Raw genomic sequence first — 21562 nt, 5'->3', positions numbered from 1 at the left:
AAAATTGGTACATTGGACTTCATCAACATTTACAATATCTGCTCTTTGGAAGGCACTAGAATAAAACTGAAAACACAAGCCACAGACTGGAAGAAAATATTTGCAAAACATATATCTGATAAAGGACATTTAGCCAGAATATATAAAAAATTCCTAAAACTCAACAATAAAAAGACAAAAGACAAATCACCCAATATTTTTAAATAGGCGAAAGAACTAAACAGACATTTCACAAAAGAGGAAATACAGATGGCCAAAAAGCATGTGAAAAAATGTTCAACATCATTAGTCATCAGAGAAATGCAATTAAAATCACAATGAGATACCATTAAACATCTATTATAATGGCTAAAATTTAAAAAACTGACAATGCCAAGCGCTGGCAAGGATATAGAATAACTATACTCTCATACACTGTTGGTGGGAATGCTTAAACGGTACAGCCACTTTTGAAAGCAGTTTGGCAGTTTCTTACATACACTTATGTTTTCATTTCTCCTAGGCATTTGCCCAAGAGAAATAAAAACATATGTCCACACAAAGACTTATATGTAAATGTTCACAATAGCTTTATTCATAACAGCCAAAACTTAGAAACAGCCCAAATGTTCCTCAATCAGTAAATCAATAAGCAAGTTGTAATACATGCTAACAATGGAATGCGTCCATATATGCAATAACATGGATGAATCTTAAGTTCATTGTATTAATTTCTTATTGCTGTTGTAACAGATTGCCAGCAACAGTGGCTTACAATGGCACAGATTTACTATCTTATAGTTCTGGAGGTCAGAATGTCCAAAATTAGTCTCACTGAGCTAATGTCAAGGTGTTGGCAGAACTGGTTACTTCAGGATGCTCTGAGGAGAAAATCTGTTCCCTTATCTTTTTCAGCTCCCAGAATCAACCTGCATTCCTTGGTTTGTGGCCCCTTCTCTAGAGCCAGCTGTGTTACATCTTCCAATCTCTCTCTCTCTCTCTCTCTCTCTCTCTCTCTCTCTCTCTCTCTCTCTCTCTCTCTCTCGTTTAACCACAGCTTGAAGAAGCAGGAAGTTATCAAAGACACAGGGAGGCATAGCAAGTTTGAGAAACTAATAAGTAGTTCCATATTTCCAGGGAGTATAATGTAACATTCTAAAGATAAGGAAACAGATTCAGAGAGATCAAGTATCTTACCCAAGGTCCAGAACACAGTGAAAATCATGCCCTCTGAATTCAAATCCAGAAGTACATGTGAGTACTCAGTTTTTCCTAATACATGAGAGTCCTCAGACTTCCCCCACCTTGACTTTGGAGGCCTCAAGGCTGGAAGGGCGTCTCCACCATGTCTCAGGGCCCTGCACTCCCACCCTAGTCCGAAGGAGACTTCCCCCGCATCCGCACACCACACCAGCAGCTCAGCCCGTGGAGCTGGGCGCGACCATGGACCTCCTCATCACCCCACCCTAGGACCAGCTGATTCCCAGCCCCAGTATGATGAAATTATAACCTTAATAAGGACGATGTTTGCATCCTGCTTTATATTTATGCGCATTCTTTCACTTGGGTTATCTTATTTGGCCTTCTCCATTGTGTAAGGCTAATGGTGCAGATATTCTCAATCCCATGCTATCAACCCCTCTGCAAACTGAGTTACTCTCTGACACAGCAAATGGGCAGAAGTCAAGGTCAGAATCTTTCCCCCATCCCAACCCCCAACACCACAAGTGCCTGTCAACTCAGAGAATAGGATCCAGGCAAGCCGAGAACCTAGCTGAGGCTCATCTTCTTCATCTGCAAGATGGAAAATGGGGTAATTCCTGCCCTGCCTATCACACCAAGCATAAATGAGGAAAAAAGGGAGGGGGGGGTAGTATAATGTGAAAGTACTTTGGCAACATTAAAATGCTGCACAAAATATAAAGAATTGTTCTGATGATACTCTCAAGGAAATGTCATACATTTTCTCCAGAAGTGAATAATTGTCACCTCTTTTAAACTTCATCACCTTGAAAGCCAATTTCTCCTCCTGTCATCTTTATTTCTGGTTAAAGCAGAGCCATTCTACCCACTATTTCAACTTGAACCTCAAAGTCTACCTTTAATTCCTCCTCCCAGCTTCACCCTTTCTGAAATCAAGAACTGGCAATAACCAACCCCTTATCTCTCTCGCCATCAGTCCCTCTTTAAAGCTAGAAATTGCCAGTGGCCACTTTCAGTCCTCATCCCTCTGGTCTCTCCCCAGTCACACTAACATGCATGATGCTAAAGCACCAACCAATCACATCTCTCGGAGGCTCACGACTGCCCAGGGGACAGAGTCCAGGTGTCCTCCACGGGCTGCCCCAGCCAAGCTCTCTGGCTTGTCTCCTACGACCCTTCCACCCAGGCAAGCCTAAGCAGCCCTGCTTCCCAGAACCTCTACCCTCTTCCCACTTTTATATCCCCACTATATCTGGAACTCTCCTTCCCACTTTTCAATTAGCTATGGGAATAGAGAGAATGAAATAAGACTCTCAACTCTTCCATAACCCAAACATATTCCAAGGGACTCAAAGAATTAAGGATAAAAAAATAACTACCTTTTGAAAAATCCAGATTATATAGGTGAATACCTATCTGATAGCTGAATGGGGGTTGGAATTTCTAAGCTACATAGCAATGGAATAAATCAGAGTGATAGTTTACATTTACTTAGTTTTGCTTCTTCTAACTGGATATCCATATTTTTAGGTAAATAAACCTCAACCTTTACCTCACATCATACCCCAAAATAACTCAAAATGGATCATAGAATGGATGATAGAATGATCCATGGATCATAGAATGAAAGAAATGCTAAAATAATAAAACTTTCCGAAGAAAACATGAGGAAAATCTTCATAACCTTGATATAGACAAAGATTCTTAGGACACAAAAAATCAAGAACCCTGAAAGGAAAAACATCATTTGGACGTCACCAAAATTAAAAATTTCTTCTCTTCAAAGACACTGTGAAAGATAATGATTGCACAACAGTGTGAGTATAATTAATGCCACCAAATTGTATATTCAACATGATTAAAATGGCATCTTTTATGTTGTATGTATTTTACCACTTTAAAAAAAAAAAACACTGTTGGCCGGGCGCTGTGGCTCACGCTTGTAATCCTAGCTCTTGGGAGGCCGAGGCGGGCGGATTGCTCAAGGTCAGGAGTTCAAAACCAGCCTGAGCAAGAGCGAGACCCCGTCTCTACTATAAATAGAAAGAAATTAATTGGCCAACTGATATATATATAAAAAAAATTAGCCGGGCATGGTGGCACATGCCTGTAGTCCCAGCTACCCGGGAGGCTGAGGCAGAAGGATCACTTGAGCCCAGGAGCTTGAGGTTGCTGTGAGCTAGGCTGACGCCACGGCACTCATTCTAGCCTGGGCAACAAAGTGAGACTCTGTCTCAAAAAAAAAAAAAAAAAAAAAACACTGTTAAGATGAATAGACAAGTCACAGACTGGGAGAAAGGTTTCATAGTATGTATATGTACATAGCACATATATCTATAGTACATATATATGGTACATATATACAGTACACATAGTATACATAGGTAGATACATATATGACAAAGGATCTATATCCACCTATATAAAGAACCCTAGAAACTAAGTAATAAGAAGACAATACAATGAAAAAAAAGTGGGCAAAGATTTAAACACATCTTTCACAAAAGAAAATAAACAGGCAGCCAATAAAGCACATGAAAATACACCAGTCATCAGGGAAATGCAAATTAAAACTGCAAGATACTATTCACACCCCCTAAAATGGCTAAAACTAAAAAGACTGATAATATCAACTGTTGGTGAGGATGTATAGCAACCAAAACACTCATACATTACTGATGGGAATGTAAAATGATGCAACCACTTTGGAAAACAGTGTGGCAGTTGCTTATTAAAAAAATACACTTGCCATATGATTGAGAAGTTTCACTAGTAAGTATTTACCCAAAAGAAATGGGGAAAAAAATTATGTTCAAAATTTTAAAAAAGAAAGAGAAACATATGCAGATGCTCATGGCAACTTTATTCATAATAGCCAAAAACTGAAAACAAGTCAAATATCCATCAACTGGTAAATGGATAAAAAGTTGATATATTCATATAATGGAATACTCTTGGCAATAAAAAGAAGCTACTAATATATACAACATGGATAAGACTTTTTTTAAAAGGCTGAGTGAAATAAGCTAGATTTAAGAGTACATAGTGTATAATGCTGTTTATATGGAATTTTAGAACCAGCAAAACTGATTGATCTATAGTGACAGACATAGGTTGACTGCAAAGAAGCACGGGGAACTTTTGGGGAAAATAAAAATATTTTGTTGTGATTATGACTACATAAGTATACACATTTGTCAAAACTCATAGAACTATACACTCAAAATGAGTACATTTTACTGAATATAAATTATACCATGACAGAGTTGGTTTTAAAAGAACTTTTTAAAAGTCAAACCACAAACTGGTAAAAATTTTTGCCACATATATGACAAATATGACAATTAATTTCCTTAATATATAAAATGCCATACAAATTGAATAAAAAGCATTAAGACCTTAATAGACAAATAGCCAAAGGACACAGACAAGCCACAAAAAAAGAAATAAGAATAACCAATTTGGCCGGGCACGGTGGCTCATGCCTATAATCCTAGCAATCTGGGAGGCCAAAGCGGGTGGATTGTTCGAGGTCAAGAGTTCGAAACCAGCCTGAGCAAGAGCGAGACCCCCCTCCCCCCACCCCCGTCTCTGCTATAAATAGAAAGAAATTAATTGGCCAACTAATATATATAGAAAAAATTAGCCGGGCATGGTGGCACATGCCTGTAGTCCCAGCTACTCGGGAGGCTGAGGCAGTAGGATCACTTGAGCCCAGGAGTTTGAGGTTGCTGTGAGCTAGGCTGACGCCATGGCACTCACTGTAGCCTGGGCAACAAAGTGAGACTCTGTCTCAAAAAAAAAAAAAAAAGAATAGCCAATTAACAAGTAAAAAATTAAAACAATGAAATCCCATATGTCATATAACAAATTAGTGATTTTTTTTTTTAGTTTTTGTTTTAATGATAATGCTAATATTATAGGGAGAGATGGATACTCTCCTGGTAAAAATATAAATTGATACATTTCTAAAATACAATATAGCAATAAGGTCCAGAACCTTAACAATTTTCAGACTATTTGACCCACTTCTAGAAACCTACGCTAAGGAATAAACAAAGATGAGCGATCAAAATTAGAGATTTATATGCAAGAATATTCATTACTGATTGTTTCCAATAGTAATAAACAGTCTAGGATATGTCATTGGGCTTAGTAAATATCAAATACATCAATACATCAATATGATAAAATATCAAATATTGTCCATGGTACAAACTTAACAAATATTTCTTAAATATACTCAATATATATACTATATAAGAACCTTAGGAAGGAATGAGATGTGCAAATGACTTACACTCAGGTGCAGAGAAAGATATATACAAATTTTTTCAATTGCAGCAAAGATTGGTAATCATCTAAATGTTCATGAAGAGGTGAAATTGGCCAGGCACAGTGGCTCACACCTGTAACCCTATCACTCTAGGAGGCCAGGATGGGAGGATCACTTGAGGTCAGGAGTTCGAGACCAGCCTCAGCAAGAGCGAGACCCTGTCTCTTGTCTCTATTTCTAAAACTAGAAAAAATTAGCCAGGCATGGTGGCGCATGTCTATAGTCCCAGCTACTCTGGAGGCTGAGGCAGGAGGATCAGGTAAGCCTGGGAGTCTGAGGTTGTAGCGATCTATGCTGATGCTACTGCACTCTAGCCCAGGCAACAGGGCAAGACTCTGTCTCAAAAAAAAAACAGAGAGAAGTGAAATTAAATAAATCATGGTATAACCACACAATGAAATGCTACACATCTGTTAAAAATAGAACAGATGGGCCAGGTGCCGTGGCTCACACCTGTAATCCTAGCACTCTGGGAGGCCAAGGTGGGAGGATTGCTTGAGGCCAGGAGGACCCTGTCTCAAAAAACCAAAAACATAGGACAGATGTATACCTATTGATACAGAGTGATCTCTGTGCTATAGTGTTAAATTTAAAAAACAAGATGCAGAACAGGGCATTTGGAATACAATGATTTAAAGGGAGAAAAAAACAAAAGGATAGGTATATTGTTATGTTCATAGAACATCACCAGAAAAATACAGGGAAGAAACAAAACAGGCAAGTCTGTATTGGAAGACCAGGGTCTGAGGATGTGGGAACAGGGATGAGTGAAACTTAGATTTACTTTTCTCTCTCAATTTGCTCTTCTGTAGTGTTTGAATTTTTCCTCCTCAAAGGAGGTTTTTCTTTTTCAAAAACAACACAAAAAATACATATATAGAGACATATACACACACACCATGCATTTTTTAAGAAGGAAGGGGAATGTTATGGGTTGAACTGTGTCCTCCCAAAAATTCATGTTGAAGTCCTAATCCCCAGTAGAGGTGGGGCAACCCAAATTCGAAAATCCAAAATCCAAAATGCTCCAAAGTCCAAAACTTTTCGAGCACCAACGTGACCGCATGAAGACTTTACCCAATATCCCAGGAGCTCTTGCTCCCATGGTCCTCAAACTATGGCCCATGGGCCACATGCGGCCCACCAAGGACATTTATCTGGCCTGCCGGGTGTTTTTGTCACTGCTGCCTGTCCTGCTTAGCAGCCAACTCCTCCCGGACCCACAGTGCGCATGTGTGGAATGTGCACCGCACTCTCCAACGGCCTTCCAACGGTCTGAGGGACAGTGAACTGGCCCCCTGTTTAAAATGTTTGAGGACCCCTGGTAGAATCTTCTCTAGAGGCCTTTCCTTTTCTCATCTCTGTTGCTGCCTGTACAAAAAGCAAAACAGAAGGATGCTAAAGCAAAAGCAAAGTCTCGGTCATAAAAACCAAGTGAGTTTGGGGGACTCAGGGGGCAGGGGCAAAGATTCTTAGGACACAAAAGGTTTGCAGGGAAGGTTTTAAGCTCACGAGGCCCTGTGGCGAGGTGTCAAAACGGCGGCTAGCAGCTAAACGCCATTTGGTCTAAAGCTGCACACCCAAACCTTCCTACCATTCTCCAAGGGACGTCCATAATTACTAGCACAGCCACCTGCAAACATGGAATCTGGGTCTCCCTTCTTTCAAAGATCAGAGAGGCTACACCAGAAAGATTAGTTCCCGGTGCCAGAGAAAAGGCTAACAGGCAGGAAAGGGAGGAGAAGGGAGACCTTCACTGCGGCATGCAAGGACATGGCGGGCTCGCCCCGTCCTGTATCTCAGCTATTATGCATTCCCAACTGGCTTGGCCAACATCCAGAGAGACTCCAGGCTGGGGAGCCTGTGAATGTGAGGCAGAGATAAGCAAGGCGGCGAGGGGGAGCTCCCCACGATTATATATGGGCTGCAGCACAGCGGGAGCGAGGAGGCAGGGGACTCTTCCATTTCCAAGACATCGCTATACTCGATCCTGCTCCCCAAGACCAAGAATTCTTTCTTGGATTTCTCCCACTCCTGGGAATGAAACTAAGCAGTTACCTTGAGAACATGGAAAAATCAGGGAGGTGAGGGATTTATAAGTTTTTTTGATATGTTACAATCACATGGAGCCTGGGTATCTGTTTGTAACTAAACAGGGAGTAAGTAGGAAGCTCCATTCTTCCCTTAGCCTATGGGACAGCCATCCAGTGGCAATCATTGTGAGGAATAGGGAGTGTGGGATCTCTGGCCCTGCCCTCAACAGGGGATATGCTCTAAGGGCTCAGAAAAGGGTGTGCTACCTTCCAGCTGTAGGCAAGCTGGGCTGCAGGGCAAACAGGAATCAAACAGGAATAGGAGGAAGGCCTTCTAGAAGAGAGAAAGAGTGAGCAAAGCCTGGAAAGGAAGCAATGAGGAAGGCTGGGGGAGGGGCAAAAAAGTGTCTCGTGGAAGCTGAAGGACCAGGTGTTTGTCTACCTTCACCAACTCCAAGGCCTCCCTGAGTTTGTCCTGTGCACCCCCCAAAGGAGAGCAAAATCCAGCAACAGCCAGCAAAGAGGTGGAGGACTGTGAAGGAAAGGAATGTCTGCCCTGAGCCTTGCCCCCAGGGTCAGATGCCTGGAAAAAATTCTTGGGATTATTTGGTGCTGTCTGTGATGGATTTGGAGCCACCCTGGCTGGAAGAGGGATGTGGCTTTAGACTGAGGCTGCCAGCACTGGTCTGTGTGACAAGATAAGGGCACTTTCAGGTCTCCGTACTTTGCCCTGGCACCAGCCTGGATCTCCTTTCCCACTCTCTTCCCTGTTCACTGAAATCCTTAAAAAGCGCCTCCTCTGTGAAGTTCTCCTGATACCCTCATTCAGAATTAAGCCACAGTTAAGCTTTATGACCCTTCAAAAGTTGCTTGTATCTCTCTTTCCATTTGTGCTTTCCTGTCTTGTCTTATAATCAGCCTCACTGACCTCTAGATGTGGACTCTGGAATGTCAAGAACCAGGTCTCATGCATCTTTCTGACGCCCCTACAGCACCAGCTCCTCCCCAGAGCAGGCCCTGGTGAATACTTATTGCAACCAGGCACACACATGGCACAGTGGACACTGGAGACTGGCAAGGGAGAAGGGGGAGGGGATGAAAAATTACCTATGGGGTACAATGAACGCTACTCGGGTGATGATGGGTACACCAAAAGCCCAGACTTCACCACTCTGCAATACACACGTGTAACAGAACTCAACTTCTAACCCCCTAAATGTATTAAAATAAAATAAAAGGAAATCCAGGAAAAGAGAAAATACACTTACTGAATTGAATACACAGACCCACAGGGAGCGACCTGGCACGGGCTGGCATTCCTGATTCCTACATCCATTCATTCACTTGTTCAACAACCATGTGAGCACACAGTATCTGCCAAGCTGGCTCAGCCTCTCACAGAGCACACTCAAACTCTTTAATCAACCAGCTAAAAGTAAGTTCAGTACCACTTGAGGGCTTCATTTCAGCTCTGAGACACAGAAAATCTCCCAGGATCACTGGGCAAGAATCTGCACACTGCAGGGTGGGTACAGCCTTGCCTGTATCTGTCCGGATGCAATGCCACACCCTCGAGAAGGTCACTGGAGCAGACAGATTGCCTGCGATGTGGGTAAGGGCTCTGCCCAGCCCACCCAAGGGAACCCTGGATATACCTGTCACAGAAGATGGCAGTTAAGACAACTCATTCATTTATGCACACAGTCTTCTGGGGATACTAAGCAGAGAGCTGGTCATCTGGAGTGGGGCAGGGGAGCTCTAAGAAGTCTTCTTCACAGAGTAGAAGACGTGGCCATGGAGGTGGGAAGATTAGCTGAAGGTCATGAGAAAAGTCTGCCCTGCTCAGAGATCAATAAGTGCAAATTACTTGAGAGTCCAGGAACTGCTCTGCCAGGGATGGGGGCAGGGTGGGAGAGGGAGGAGGCAAGTCAGGGACAGTCATTTATCTCACAGGTCTCTTCTAACTCCGAAATTGCAGGATTCCAACCTGAAATTCCCCTGCCAACAACTTGAAAAAGTTGTCTTGAGATCAGGGACATTTGAACAGAAAGTTGAATAGCATGTCAGATAATAAACAAAGAAGAAATTCTGAAGTCAAAACAAGGGATAAATTTTCCTTATCTCTCTAAGACATGCATCAAAGCAGCTAGCTGCTGTCTGCCTAGCCTGGGAAGATGATAATGGTTTTTAATGGCCTGTAAACAATAGGACCAGCCTTTGTAATAAAGTTTAACCAATTAATCCTTTAGGCTTCCTCCCCACACTCTGTTTACTCCTTGCTCCCCCTTTCTGGGACTTTCTGGGATGGGGCAACCCTCAGGGGTCTGAGAGGCAGAGGGATCTCAGACTCTGAGTCCCCAGGTGGTGTCCAGAGGAGAGTAAAACCCGTGGGTGACAGTAAGGGCTGCCCAGAGAGAGTGTCAAAGAAACTTACCTCTATCGTGATCTGGGTAAAAAGAGGGGGAAAAAAAATCTCCCCTTTTTTTATTTTTTTGAGACAGAGTCTCACTGTGTTGCCTGGACTAGAGTGCCATGGCGTCAGCCTAGCTCACAGCACCTCAAACTCCTGGGCTCAAGCAATCCTTCTGCCTCAGCCTCCCGAGTAGCTGGGACTACAGGCATGTGCCACCATGCCTGGCTAATTTTTTCTATATATTTTTAGTTGGCCAATTAATTTCTTTCTGTTTTTAGTAGAGACGGGGGCTCGCTCTTGCTCAGGCTGGTCTTGAACTCCTGAGCTCAAATGATCCACCTGCCTCGGCCTCCCAGTGTGCTAGGATTACAGGTGTGAGCCACTGTGCCCAGCCAAAATCCCTCCTTTTAGGAAAAAAACAAACAACAAAAGAGAGACATGGTGCACCAAGGACTTGGCACAAGAGGTAAACTTCGTTCTTACTGAGTGAGCTCCTTTGTTCATTTAGCAAACATTCCTGTACACCTACTACCTGTGAGGCACCTGCAGAGTGTGCAAAAGTATTCAAGGAACATATCTACCCTCAGTAGAACTACAGTCTTGGGGTGGCGCTGGGATTAGGACATATTCACAGACACCAATCATGAAAGTATAATAGCCTTTGCAAAGTGCTACACAAGTCCAGTTTTCTTTTTCCGTTTCTTTACTTCTTCTTTCTCTCGTGTACCATGTTCGATTTGGGGTGACTCAGACACACAATATTCAGAAAACAGAAGAATCAGAAAGAGAAGAAAGAAAATGGAACGCACTTTTCAGAAAGAGAAAGAAAACCAAGGCCCTCCCTCCCACCCCAGCTCTCTACTTTCAGCCTTCGCTCTGTATAAGAAAAGAACGTGTTGTCACCAGAGGTCTCTGGGCAGGTCCAAGCCAGTGAGTCACAATTCAAGCCATATTTCTGCTGAATTGTGCAAAATTCTGGCCACTTGGATTTTTCTACGTGGCCTACCAACTCCCAGTACTCGACAACCATTCCCTTTGCCCTTAGAAATACAGGAGGTAATGATGATATTAATGGAAGAAATGCTAAAGTTTTTCATCCATAGTTCAAAGGTGAGTAATCTCTACTTCTGAAAACAATGGTAAATACATTGTTTTGCATTTGTGGAGCTTTACATCTTTTTAAAAGTTCTGCAAAAAAATATTATCTCATGTTCATGCCACAAGCACCCTTGGGTGGTAACAAAAAGTGAACATTATCTCCACTTTAAATTTTTCCTCCTTTATCCATTTGTTTTCTGCTCAACAAACAATGGCTGAGCACTTACCACATGCTAAGCACAGTGACATCATCAGTGATGTCATCCACATGACAGAGCAAGACAAACCCACGTCCTGCCTTCAACAGGCTCACAGGCCGGTGCTCAAGAGAGATGGGGAACAGGACTCTGTCTCCAGGGTCTGGGGCAGCTTCCAGAGGAGATGGTAGAGTTCAGCCTTAGGAGGTCAGTATGATTTTACCAAGTGGAAAAGAGAGGAAAGGGAAATCCAGGAAGGTGGGTCAACAATTTGTGCTCAGAGAAGAGTGAGCTATTTAGCATGTCCAGGCCATAGGGTGAGGGGCAGAGGCGGAGAAAGAGATGACAGGGCCAAGAGCGTCTTGCCAAGGCGTTTGGACTTTATCCTGTGGGCAATGAGGAAATCACTGAAGGTTCTAAGCAGAGGTGGATGACGTGAATGGATTTATGTTTTAGCAAGATTATTGCAGCGGCTGGGTGCAGAATGCACTGGACTAGGAAGAGACGGGGCAGACTCTAAAATACAATCGGCAAGCCTAGGTGTCCCACTGGGGCTAGGAGGAAAAGGAGGCACTGGGAACAGCTTTCTCACTCGGGCCTGCGGGGCTCTCATTCAAGAGAGGGAACCGACAAGAAAGCAAGAGGCAGAAAAAATGAAGTGCCTTGCCTAAAGTCACTTGATGGCAGACACAAAGCAAAAACCTAAAATTCTTTCTGGTAGAAACCCTTTGCTTTGCCACATTAGCATCAACCAGTGAATAAATTCCTTGTTCCCCGATTTACACATGCTCACTTTCTGTCAACGGAGATCGTTAAGATCGCCAGGGCAAAACTCCTTTTGACCTCCCGTAGGGCCTGGCACAATATAAGGCAGTAAGTGGTCAGTAAATGTTTGTTATTAAATCAAACTCCAGGAGTCCAAGAACCGGTCAGCAAGCATTGCCTCACTTGGAACATGAGACACTTTCCTTCTTTAATCCCAAATAAACAGTATTTTGATAGAATTCCTAGATCAAGTCATTCCTAGATGTTTAAATTTCATAGTCCAAGATATTTTTAACAACAACAACAACAAAAAAAAAATTGGAGGGATCATCATAGTCTTCATAACTTTTTTTTTTAATACCATTGTGTGTGTGTGTGTGTGTGTGTGTGTGTGTGTGTGTTTTAAGACAGGACATTTAATACATATCCCCAAAGTCAGAATAATAAAATGTTAAGATTAAGGATAATCCTTCAAATTAAATCAGAGTTCCTCAACCTCAGCACCGTTGACACTTTGGACTGGATGATGCCGTGTGTGGCGGGGGGAGGGGAATGAGGAGCCGCCCTGTGCACTGTAGGAGGGTTAGCGTTTAGCAGTGACCCTGGCCACTCCCCAGAACACACCAGCACCACCCCCCAGTGTAACAACCAAAAAATGTCTCCAGCCATTTCTAAACATCTCCTGGGACAAAATCACCCCAGTTGAGAACCACTGAATAAAATAAAGTCAGCTATACTAGAAATCTAGTCACGTTGTCCTTATATTTTGGACCAGTGAAAACTGTCACAGACTGGCACCATTCCATAAACTTGGGAACAGGAGGCAGGGGTTAAGAGTGTGGGATTTGAAATCTGACTTACTAATTCCTGAGCAAGGGACAGCTCTAAGCCTCCCTGTTCCTCTCCTGCAGGAAGGGGACAACACTGCCTCATCAAAGTTGGGAGGATTACACGGAATGGATGTAACACACTTAGCATGTGATTGTCGAGAGGAGGTATGACAATCATTAACGTTACTGCTACCACTTCTACAACACATAGCACAGTGTCTGGTACACATTAATGACGGCTACCCAAGGTCATCTTTCTGGGTAAAAGGACCTTGCACATAATAAGTGGGTCTTCAGGAAACACTTATCCAATGAATAAATGAACCCCTGTCACCCTGCTCTCACCAGTTCCTTTCCTCAACCCCTAAGTCCTTTTCCCCTCTACTAGAACCAACCCTACTCGTGGGAATTAAACACATTAAATCAGTCTGGCCCATCTAGGTCCTCTGCCCTGGGCTCTGTGGGTAGGAACACCATGGAAGCCTCTAGCAAGCAGTAGCAATCACCCCTCCCCCAGAGAGTGCAGCCTTTGTTCATGTCCACCCACGAGAGTCACCCATGTCACCAACGTCTTCAGGCCACCACTGTCTTTCTCAGATATTTAACCTGGAAGTGGGCCAGGGACAGAAAAAGGAGGTGGCAAGATCCTTGAACAAAAGTAGCTATAAAAGGGTGTGGGGAAAGCAAGGCAAACAGCAAATTAGACAAGCAGGCACCTCAAGGAAATGTGGTGGGGGAGGGGGTCCACGTCCCTCAGGCTGCTCACTCAGCAGCAAGCAGATCAGAGTTCCCCCTGCTTCCCCATCCCCCCACGCCCCCCACCGAGCCTGCCTCCCGCTGGTAGCTCTCCCAAGGGGAAAAATCATCCTTGCTATAAACCAGACACTGTCCTGGCCAAAGCCCAGCCAGCAATAAATTTCTAGGGTTCATCTCACAAGTACCTTAAGTATCTTCTTACAATTTTCCCAAAGGGCTGAGATTTTCTGACCATCACAAGGCCATAGAACACCGGGTACAGGGAGAGGCCTTAAAGAGCAGGTGATCCAAGCCCTCATGCTACAGACAGGGAAACTGAGGCTCGGAGAGGGGAAGGAACTTGCTCAGGATCGTCCGAGTGTGCTCCAGTCAGCGGCGGCGGCACGGAGCCAAGAACTCAAGGCTTCAGTTTTGGCGCTGAGTTTCACCAGAAGCTTGAAAACATACCAAGAAGAAGAAGGTGACTACAGACTAACTCTCGCTCTTCCTGAAACATCAGTGTGCACCCACACAGGCACACTCATGTGCATAAAAGGTGGAGGGAGAGAGGAAAAGAAATGTGGCGGCAAAATGCCTATAAATGGTGAATCTAAGCAAAGGGTATAGGGGTGTTCATTGTACTATTTTCATAATTTTAAAGAAGGCTTGAAACTTTTCTAAGTAAAAATTTGAGGGAGAAAGGGAAAGCACTAAATAGCAATCTAAGGTAAATTAAATATTTTTAAAAGTTATTTGGAAAGGACCAGGAATCACTCCTTTGGTTGAATTCTGTTTCTCTGGCTAGGGACTAATATCCTCAGAAAAGGTTATAAGACATCCGGAGGTTAAAGGTGAAGGGCTCCAAATGAGTATGGGATGCTGGTATTCATACTAGTCGGTTGCTACGGCAACCTTGGGAACCAAATCTGACTTCAAATATTTTGTCCCATCGGCTTCCAAAATACACATATGCGTGTCACACCCTGTAACCTGCTGGTTTTGGTGCAGAAAGTAAATAAAGTAACTGTGGGCTGTGGATGGGGCAAATGTCAGAATATTTCCAAAAGAGTCCATCTCTTTTGCAATACAGGTGGTTCATAAATGCAATACAATGCAGTTTAATTTCCATTCAGTGTGGAAATCATTCTTTCACATGAATAAATGATTGAATCAATATCGAATCCAACCCACAGTCACCATGTTCTCTATCCATAGTATTTAGTTTACGCCATTTTGGGTCCATAATCCAGCCCTGAAAATCTATCCTTGGACACATAAATAAAGCTCTTACCAATAGTATGGCATCCAAGGCATGACAGTCTAAGGGAACACAACCCATTCAAGAAACCTCAAGAAATTCCTTTAGACTGGAGAAAGGACTGGGGGTGATGTGCAAGGGAATAAGACATTGGAGAGATAGGTAGAGGTCAAATTCAGGAAGGTCCATACTCCCAACAAAGGAGTCGGAAGCTTATTCTTCAGGCAACAAGGGGTCACTGAAAAGTTTTAAGAAGGCAATGGTAGGCTGGGCGAGGTGGCTCACACCTGTAATCCTAGCACTCTGGGAGGCTGAGACAGGTGGATCATTTGAGCTCATGAGTTCAAGAACAGCCTGAGCAAGAGCGAGACCCCATCTCTACTAAAAATAGAAAGAAATTAGCTGGACAACTAAAAATATATGGAAAAAAAATTAGCCAGGCATGGTGGCACATGCCTATAGTCCCAGCTACTCAGAAGGCTGAGGCAGGAGGATCTCTTGAGCCCAGGAGTCTGAGGTTGCTGTGAGCTAGGCTGATGCCATGGCACTCTCGCTCAGGCAATAGAGTGAGACTCTGTCTTGAAAACAAAAGAAATCATTGATATAATTGGATCATTCTAACAGAGTCTGGATAGATAGAAGGAACTCGAAATGAGGAAGTCTAGTTGGAATGACAAAGACCTGGACCAAAGCAGCCAGAGTGGGAGTGAAGAACTGAGGGCAAACGAGAAGGAGCTATTGAAAAGAACAAATGGACAGGACTGGTGAGAAGAGGGCAGACGTACCTGGGAGAGAGGGGAAGGAGTGAGTCCAAGGTGACCTCCAGCATGACTGACGAGGTGGATAACAACAGTGCTTATCCAGGCACAGAATCAGAAGGTGAAGGGGTAGCAAAGGAATGTGGTAAGTTTTGGACACGTTGAGGTGCCAGGTAGCTGTGGCACTCGAGAGGGAAGTCCAGGACAGACACATGCATCTGGGAGCAATCAACATGCATGTGGCGATGGATGCCATGGGTGTGGGTGAGGTCAGCGTGGGAGGAATTGAGGGCAAAACAAGAACTGAATCAAGGACAGAAACTCTGGGGGAAAAAACATTTAAGGGTAGCCGAGGAAGAGGAGACTCCCAAAAACATGGAGGAGTGGCCTAAGATGCAAAGACCTACGCCTGCTTTTAAGTGACCCACTAAACTCCTCCACCTCCACAGGATGGTCACATCATGCTGGAGTAGGGGAGGGAACACTTTTGTGTTAAAATAAACCCACTTCTCACCAACGGAAAAAAAAGATAAACAACCCAATTTAAAAATGGGCAAAGGATTTGAATAGACATTTCTCCAAATAAGTTATGCAAATGGCCAATAGGCACATGAAAGGTTATGTAGCATCTTTTAGTCATCAGAGAAATGCAAATTAAAACCACAATGATATACCACTTCATACCCACTAGAATAGCTATAATTAAAAAGACATTTCTCTATTTCACTGGTTCTAAAAAAAAAATTTTTTTTTAAGTTAAAAAAAAAGACAAGAATCACGAGTGTCAGCAAGAGTGTAGACAGATTGGACCCTCATACATTACTGGTGGGAATGTAAAATGCTGCAGCCCCTGTGGAAAACAGTCTGGCAGTACCTGAAAACATTAAACACAGAGTTACACGACCCAGCAATTCCACTCCTAGGTATATCCCCAAGAGCACTGAAAACGTATGTCCACACAAGGACTTGTGTATGAATGTTCATATTACACTCTTCATAATAACTAAAAAGTTAACCCAAATATCCACCAACAGATGAATGGATAAAGTGTGGCATATCCACACAATGGACTAATATTCAGCCACAAAAAGGGATGAAGTCTTGATATACCTATAACATGGTTGAACACTGAAAACATTGTGCTAAGTGAAAGAAACTAGACATAAAAGGCCACAAATATTGATTTCATTTATACAAAATACCCAGAGTAGGGAAATCCACAGAGACAAAGTAGATTAGTAGTTACCAGGAGCTGAGGCCATAGGCAATGAGGGCTGTCTACTTAGTGACTACAGGATTTCTTTTTAGAGTGATAAAAATGTTCTGGAATTAGATGTTGGTGGCAGTTGCACAACATGCATGGTGAATATGCGAAAAACCACTGAATTATGCACTTTCAAATAATTGCAACTTTATGGTGAATTTTATGTTATGTAAATTTTATGTCAATAAAAAAATTAAATGATACATAAACTCACTTTACAAAGTTACCCAGAGCCACAAGGAGCTGGGTAAGCATTTTCCCCTGCGTGCAGCAGGAACTCCAGATATCCTGACTAAAGCAGCAAAGAGCATGCCTCCCAGGGGACCCTTCGATGTCCTCATATATCCACAACTGGGGCGTAGGGCTCTGCTGAAGAGTAGGAGACAGACCAGCTAGCCTCATGAGAGAGCTGCTCACCCACTTCTAAGAGCCCAAAAATGCCAGGTGGCAGGAAGACAAACAAGCAGCTATGATGTGACCCACAGAGAGACAGCAACCAGGTCAGACCTGGGCACAGTCACCCCACATTGACAGGAAAGGAGGGATGATTTCTGGGCCCAGGGCACCCAGAAGCCCTGTAATACCAACCTCCTGGTTCAAGCTCCTTATGCAATTCTTTGACACCTAAAACCATCACAGCGTTCAGGATACACCTGCCTGAGACAACATCCCCAGCTGTCCCGAGTGCAAACGTTCACCACGAAGCTTCTTTCTTTACACCCAGGGGCCTCAGGAGCTATTCGGAAGATTTTGTCTCTTTCAGCTGGAGACACAAGTGGCTTTGGAATCGGCACAACTTACATGGCTTCCAGGCAGCGCAACACCATCTTCTGCAGAACGGCAGGCCGGAGAGGCCAGGGAGGCAGAGGACACTGACCGTGGGATCTCAGAGAGGGTCAGAGCGTCTGGGGAGGAGTCACTGAGGATGGAGCTCTGGCAATCCTATCCTATCTCTACTTCACCCTCCAATGACGCGCTTCCGTCTCTCCCTCTTTGCTCCCTCTCTCCTGCCAAACTCCCAGGGCAACCCTGGATGATAAAGCGACAGAATGCGAATGCTTTGAAGTGGCACACCACCCTCCCCAGAGGGATTTTCAGGGCAGCGGGGCAGTTCTGGGGTAAGACACAAACCCCGTGGCCTGTCCTAGCCGTCGGATAAGCAATCCCTCCTCCACGCCTCCCTGCTCCTGCCTGCTGTAAAGGGAAAAGGAGCTTGATGAAACTAGGTCTTCCCCTGGGGTTCTGACCACCTCGTGGGGAGATTGTGATTACCCCACGGTTGCCATGCCTACTGTGATGTCACTCCTTTATCATTCCATCTGGGTGGATTTTTTTCCCCTTTTCTCTAAAGGACACCCTCCCATCCAGCGCCCAGGAGCCCACTGGGAGTTCTAGCCCCTGTCTTATCTGGATCTGGGTAAACTGCACTGTCCAGAGACCTCAGAAGACTCTACATACCTATTAGGGGCAGCTCTTAGGACGAAGACAATCTCTCCTACCACACTGGTCAATCTACTCCTAGATTTAAGCTGAACCAAACAGAACACATTTCAACAACCCCTCTCAGGATGCAAACAGGAGAGGGGTGTCTGGTAGGGTCCTATCAGCTCTACTTAATTGTTCAGAAGGAAAATGCTTTTTAAGCAAAATAAATGCAAACAGGAATGAGGATGGAGGAAAGGTGAACAGATGCCTTTTTAAGCAAAATAAATGCAAACAGGAATGAGGATGGAGGAAAGGTGAACAGATGCCATACTTTGTCAGGCACAGAGAAATGCAAAGGAAGAAGGAAAGTGTTTCCTAAATGATTGCTTGTCATGCTGCCCAGCCATGGATCTATAGGGGGTTCCATATCAGGGGAAAATATTACTTTGTGGTCCTACTATGCACCAGGCACTGTGCCCTATATGGGAGACCTGGTCCCAGCCCTTAAAGAACTAAGAACACTGTTCACAATCATGACATCGTTCAAAAGAATTTTGCCCTTCCAGAAAGATAGACGGAGGCTCTAAAAAACCAGGTAGTTTGTCCACATCCATAAGGCTCAGCCTACACTCTCTGTGCAGAGAGCAAACGCCCTGGCCGTGGGCAGTCCTTGCCCCAGGCCTGCAGTGAAGACCCCAGCCTGCTGCACACTTTCTCCTCGTTCTCCCTCCCCTCCCGGGATCTGTGGCGGTTTCCACGAGCAGTGAAGGAAGGCAGCAGGCAGTGGCTCTAGCGCCAGCTGTGCCAACCCACCAGGGGAATGGCGGCCATCTGCCACGGAGAGGGCAGGAGGCCCAGGGAAGGCCGTCCCTGCAGCCGGCCAACCTCTGCAGTCAAGTTAACCTTTATGAAACAGGCCTGTTCCTGGAAGTCACCGCTGCCATTGTTAAAACACAGCACCCTGTAGAAAACAGTGGTCCAGGCACACTGGAAACATCCAGACTTATTACATAAAAAAATGTCAATTAACTATTGTTGTCAGCAGCACTGTTGTTTTCAGCTAAAACCTAAGACACAAAACTGGCCTTATGTTTCTAGCATATGACATGTCTCCTCCTGTTTAAAAAAAATTTACATCATATATCTTAATGGCAAACAAGAGGAAAATCAGATTTCCATTTTGAATTTTGAATGAGGAAACCAAGGCAAGGAAAAGAAAAAAGGGATCCCAGGTGACATCAATTTGCAGGACTGTGATTTTTATTTTAAGAACTCACTTTGGGGGACCTTTGGTGACAACAAAGGCACTCAGTGGCGTTTGTGTGGAAGTCACATTAACTGGGCCACCAAACGCGCCACTACTGTTAGTTCCTTGTGGTTAGTGGGGCTGGGGGCGTGGCACGCAGAGGTAGGAAGAGAAAGCCCCATGAAAACAGGAGCATTTGCTCCCCAGGTGGCTGGTGACAGGCGCAAGGGCCAGATAGATGTCACACTTGGCAAAGCTGTCCTCCTTTTTAACAAGCCCGTCTGTCTTTCACCCGTCCTGAGATAGGACAACCAGATGCCCTACTTTGCTGTGTAGCCCTGCTTTCTTGGGGACAGAGGCCCCAACAGGCTGTTTTCCCCCTCACACAGGTAAGCAGCTTTGCCATCCAAAACCAGGAAAGAGGCCAGCGAGTGCACACAGGAAACGCTCACTAGGGAGTGGGTTGATTCGTTCCAATAGCAAACCTGCACTTTAGCACCCACAGGGGGGTGGCAGGGCCCTGTAAGACTCTCAGCTGGGATCAGGGCAGCAGGGGGGCAGCTCCCCCTGTGATTGTGCATTCAAGTAAGACCTCAAAAGCAGGAGTTTGGGACCCAAACAGACCTGGGCTTGAATCTCAGCACCACTCACTCACTCTGTGGCCTGGAGTTACTTGCCTTTGTTTTCCCCCCATCCATAAAATGGGGATAAAAATATCTAACTTTGAGAAATTATGAGGATGCCAGCACATACTGTGTTTCCCCGAAAATAAGACAGGGCCCTATATTTATTTTTCCTCAAGAAGACACCCTAGGGCTTATTTTCAGGGGATGTGTTATTTTTTTAAGTACGGTACAACAATCTACATTTATTCAAATATAGTTAAGTCGTCTCCTTCTGGAACATCATCATAACTCTCCAAACCCCGAATTCCATCCTGAATTTCTTGCGACTCTATTTCCTTTAGAACCATTGGCCCCAATCTCTCATGTCGAGCAATAGAGCTCTCATGGGGCAGATGAAAAGGGCTGCTCGTCTTCTTTACCACTCCACGACGAAATGCATGGGTTGTACAGATATGCTGCGTAGCCACGCCCATCACTAGGTCTTATTTTCAGGCTTAGAAATCCTGCTCGGGCTTATTTTATGGGTAGGTCTTATTTTCGGGGAAACACGGTAGTACACACACTTCAAAGATGGCAGCTACGATTGCTGGTACGCCAGACGCAGTGGTGTGCTGTACTCAGCCGCCCACTTCTGATGAGTGTCCTTCACTTGCGACATAACTGACCTAGAGGGTAAAGTCTGCATCTGCAGAACCTGGCTCTCGCCCTTGCCAAGCTAACTGGCCCGCGTGGGGCCCAGAGCCCTGTTCTTGTTAGAACCACTCTTTTGTTTGGTTGATTTATTTGCACACATATTTTTATGCACCCTTTATGCATAGTACATGTATATATGCATATGTATAACTTATTCAAACGGCATTATATCACTAGGCGACTTTCCTATACTCCATCCTCCCACATTATCACCCCATCCCTGCTTTCCCAGGTAGCCCATGTTATTATCTTAGTTTGTGTCCTTTCCCCATACTCATGTAATTTTTACACACACACACACACACACACACACACACACACAGTGGAGTTTGGCGGTGGGGGGTGTTTATTGTTTGTTTGTTTGTTTGTTTGTTTAACAAAAATGCAATTATATGTTATACACATACTTCTTCCTCTTTTTATATTCTGCCAGACTTTGCCAAAATCCTTTTAACAATTCTGTTATGGTTCATAATATAAAGGCACCGCAGCTATTGGACCATTCCCCTACTGATGGGTATTTACTTAGTTTCAATTCTTGGCCACTACAAACAAAAAAGTAATAAATTCTTTGACAATGTGTCCTTACCGAAGACCACTTCCTAACAAGACAAAATGCCAAGCACCAGGATGTGAATGTCATCCATTAAAGAGATGATGATGAATTCCTGATACGGCCACATCATCCTTGAAATTCTCCTTA

At 44.2% G+C, this 21562-nt stretch overlaps 1 protein-coding gene across 3 annotated transcripts in view; it reads right to left on the bottom strand.

Annotated features, from left to right (window-relative positions):
- Positions 1-21562, bottom strand: part of DPF3 (double PHD fingers 3) — a 244396-nt gene that overhangs the window by 179645 nt on the left and 43189 nt on the right. Inside the window, exon 1 of one of the 3 annotated variants that reach the window (XM_076003887.1) lies at positions 17671-18555. The exons of the other annotated variants lie outside the window; for them this stretch is intronic. Within the exon in view, the coding sequence (XP_075860002.1) occupies positions 17671-17696 (26 nt within the window). The 5' untranslated portion in view covers positions 17697-18555. Of the gene's footprint in view, positions 1-17670; positions 18556-21562 lie in introns of those variants that run through there. 3 annotated transcript variants of the gene reach the window in all.

Source organism: Microcebus murinus, chromosome 6, assembly GCF_040939455.1.
Source record: "Microcebus murinus isolate Inina chromosome 6, M.murinus_Inina_mat1.0, whole genome shotgun sequence".
Classification (NCBI taxonomy): Eukaryota; Metazoa; Chordata; class Mammalia; order Primates; family Cheirogaleidae; genus Microcebus; species Microcebus murinus.
Note: the sequence above shows the minus strand (reverse complement) of the source record. Positions and strands in the feature narration are given on the sequence as shown.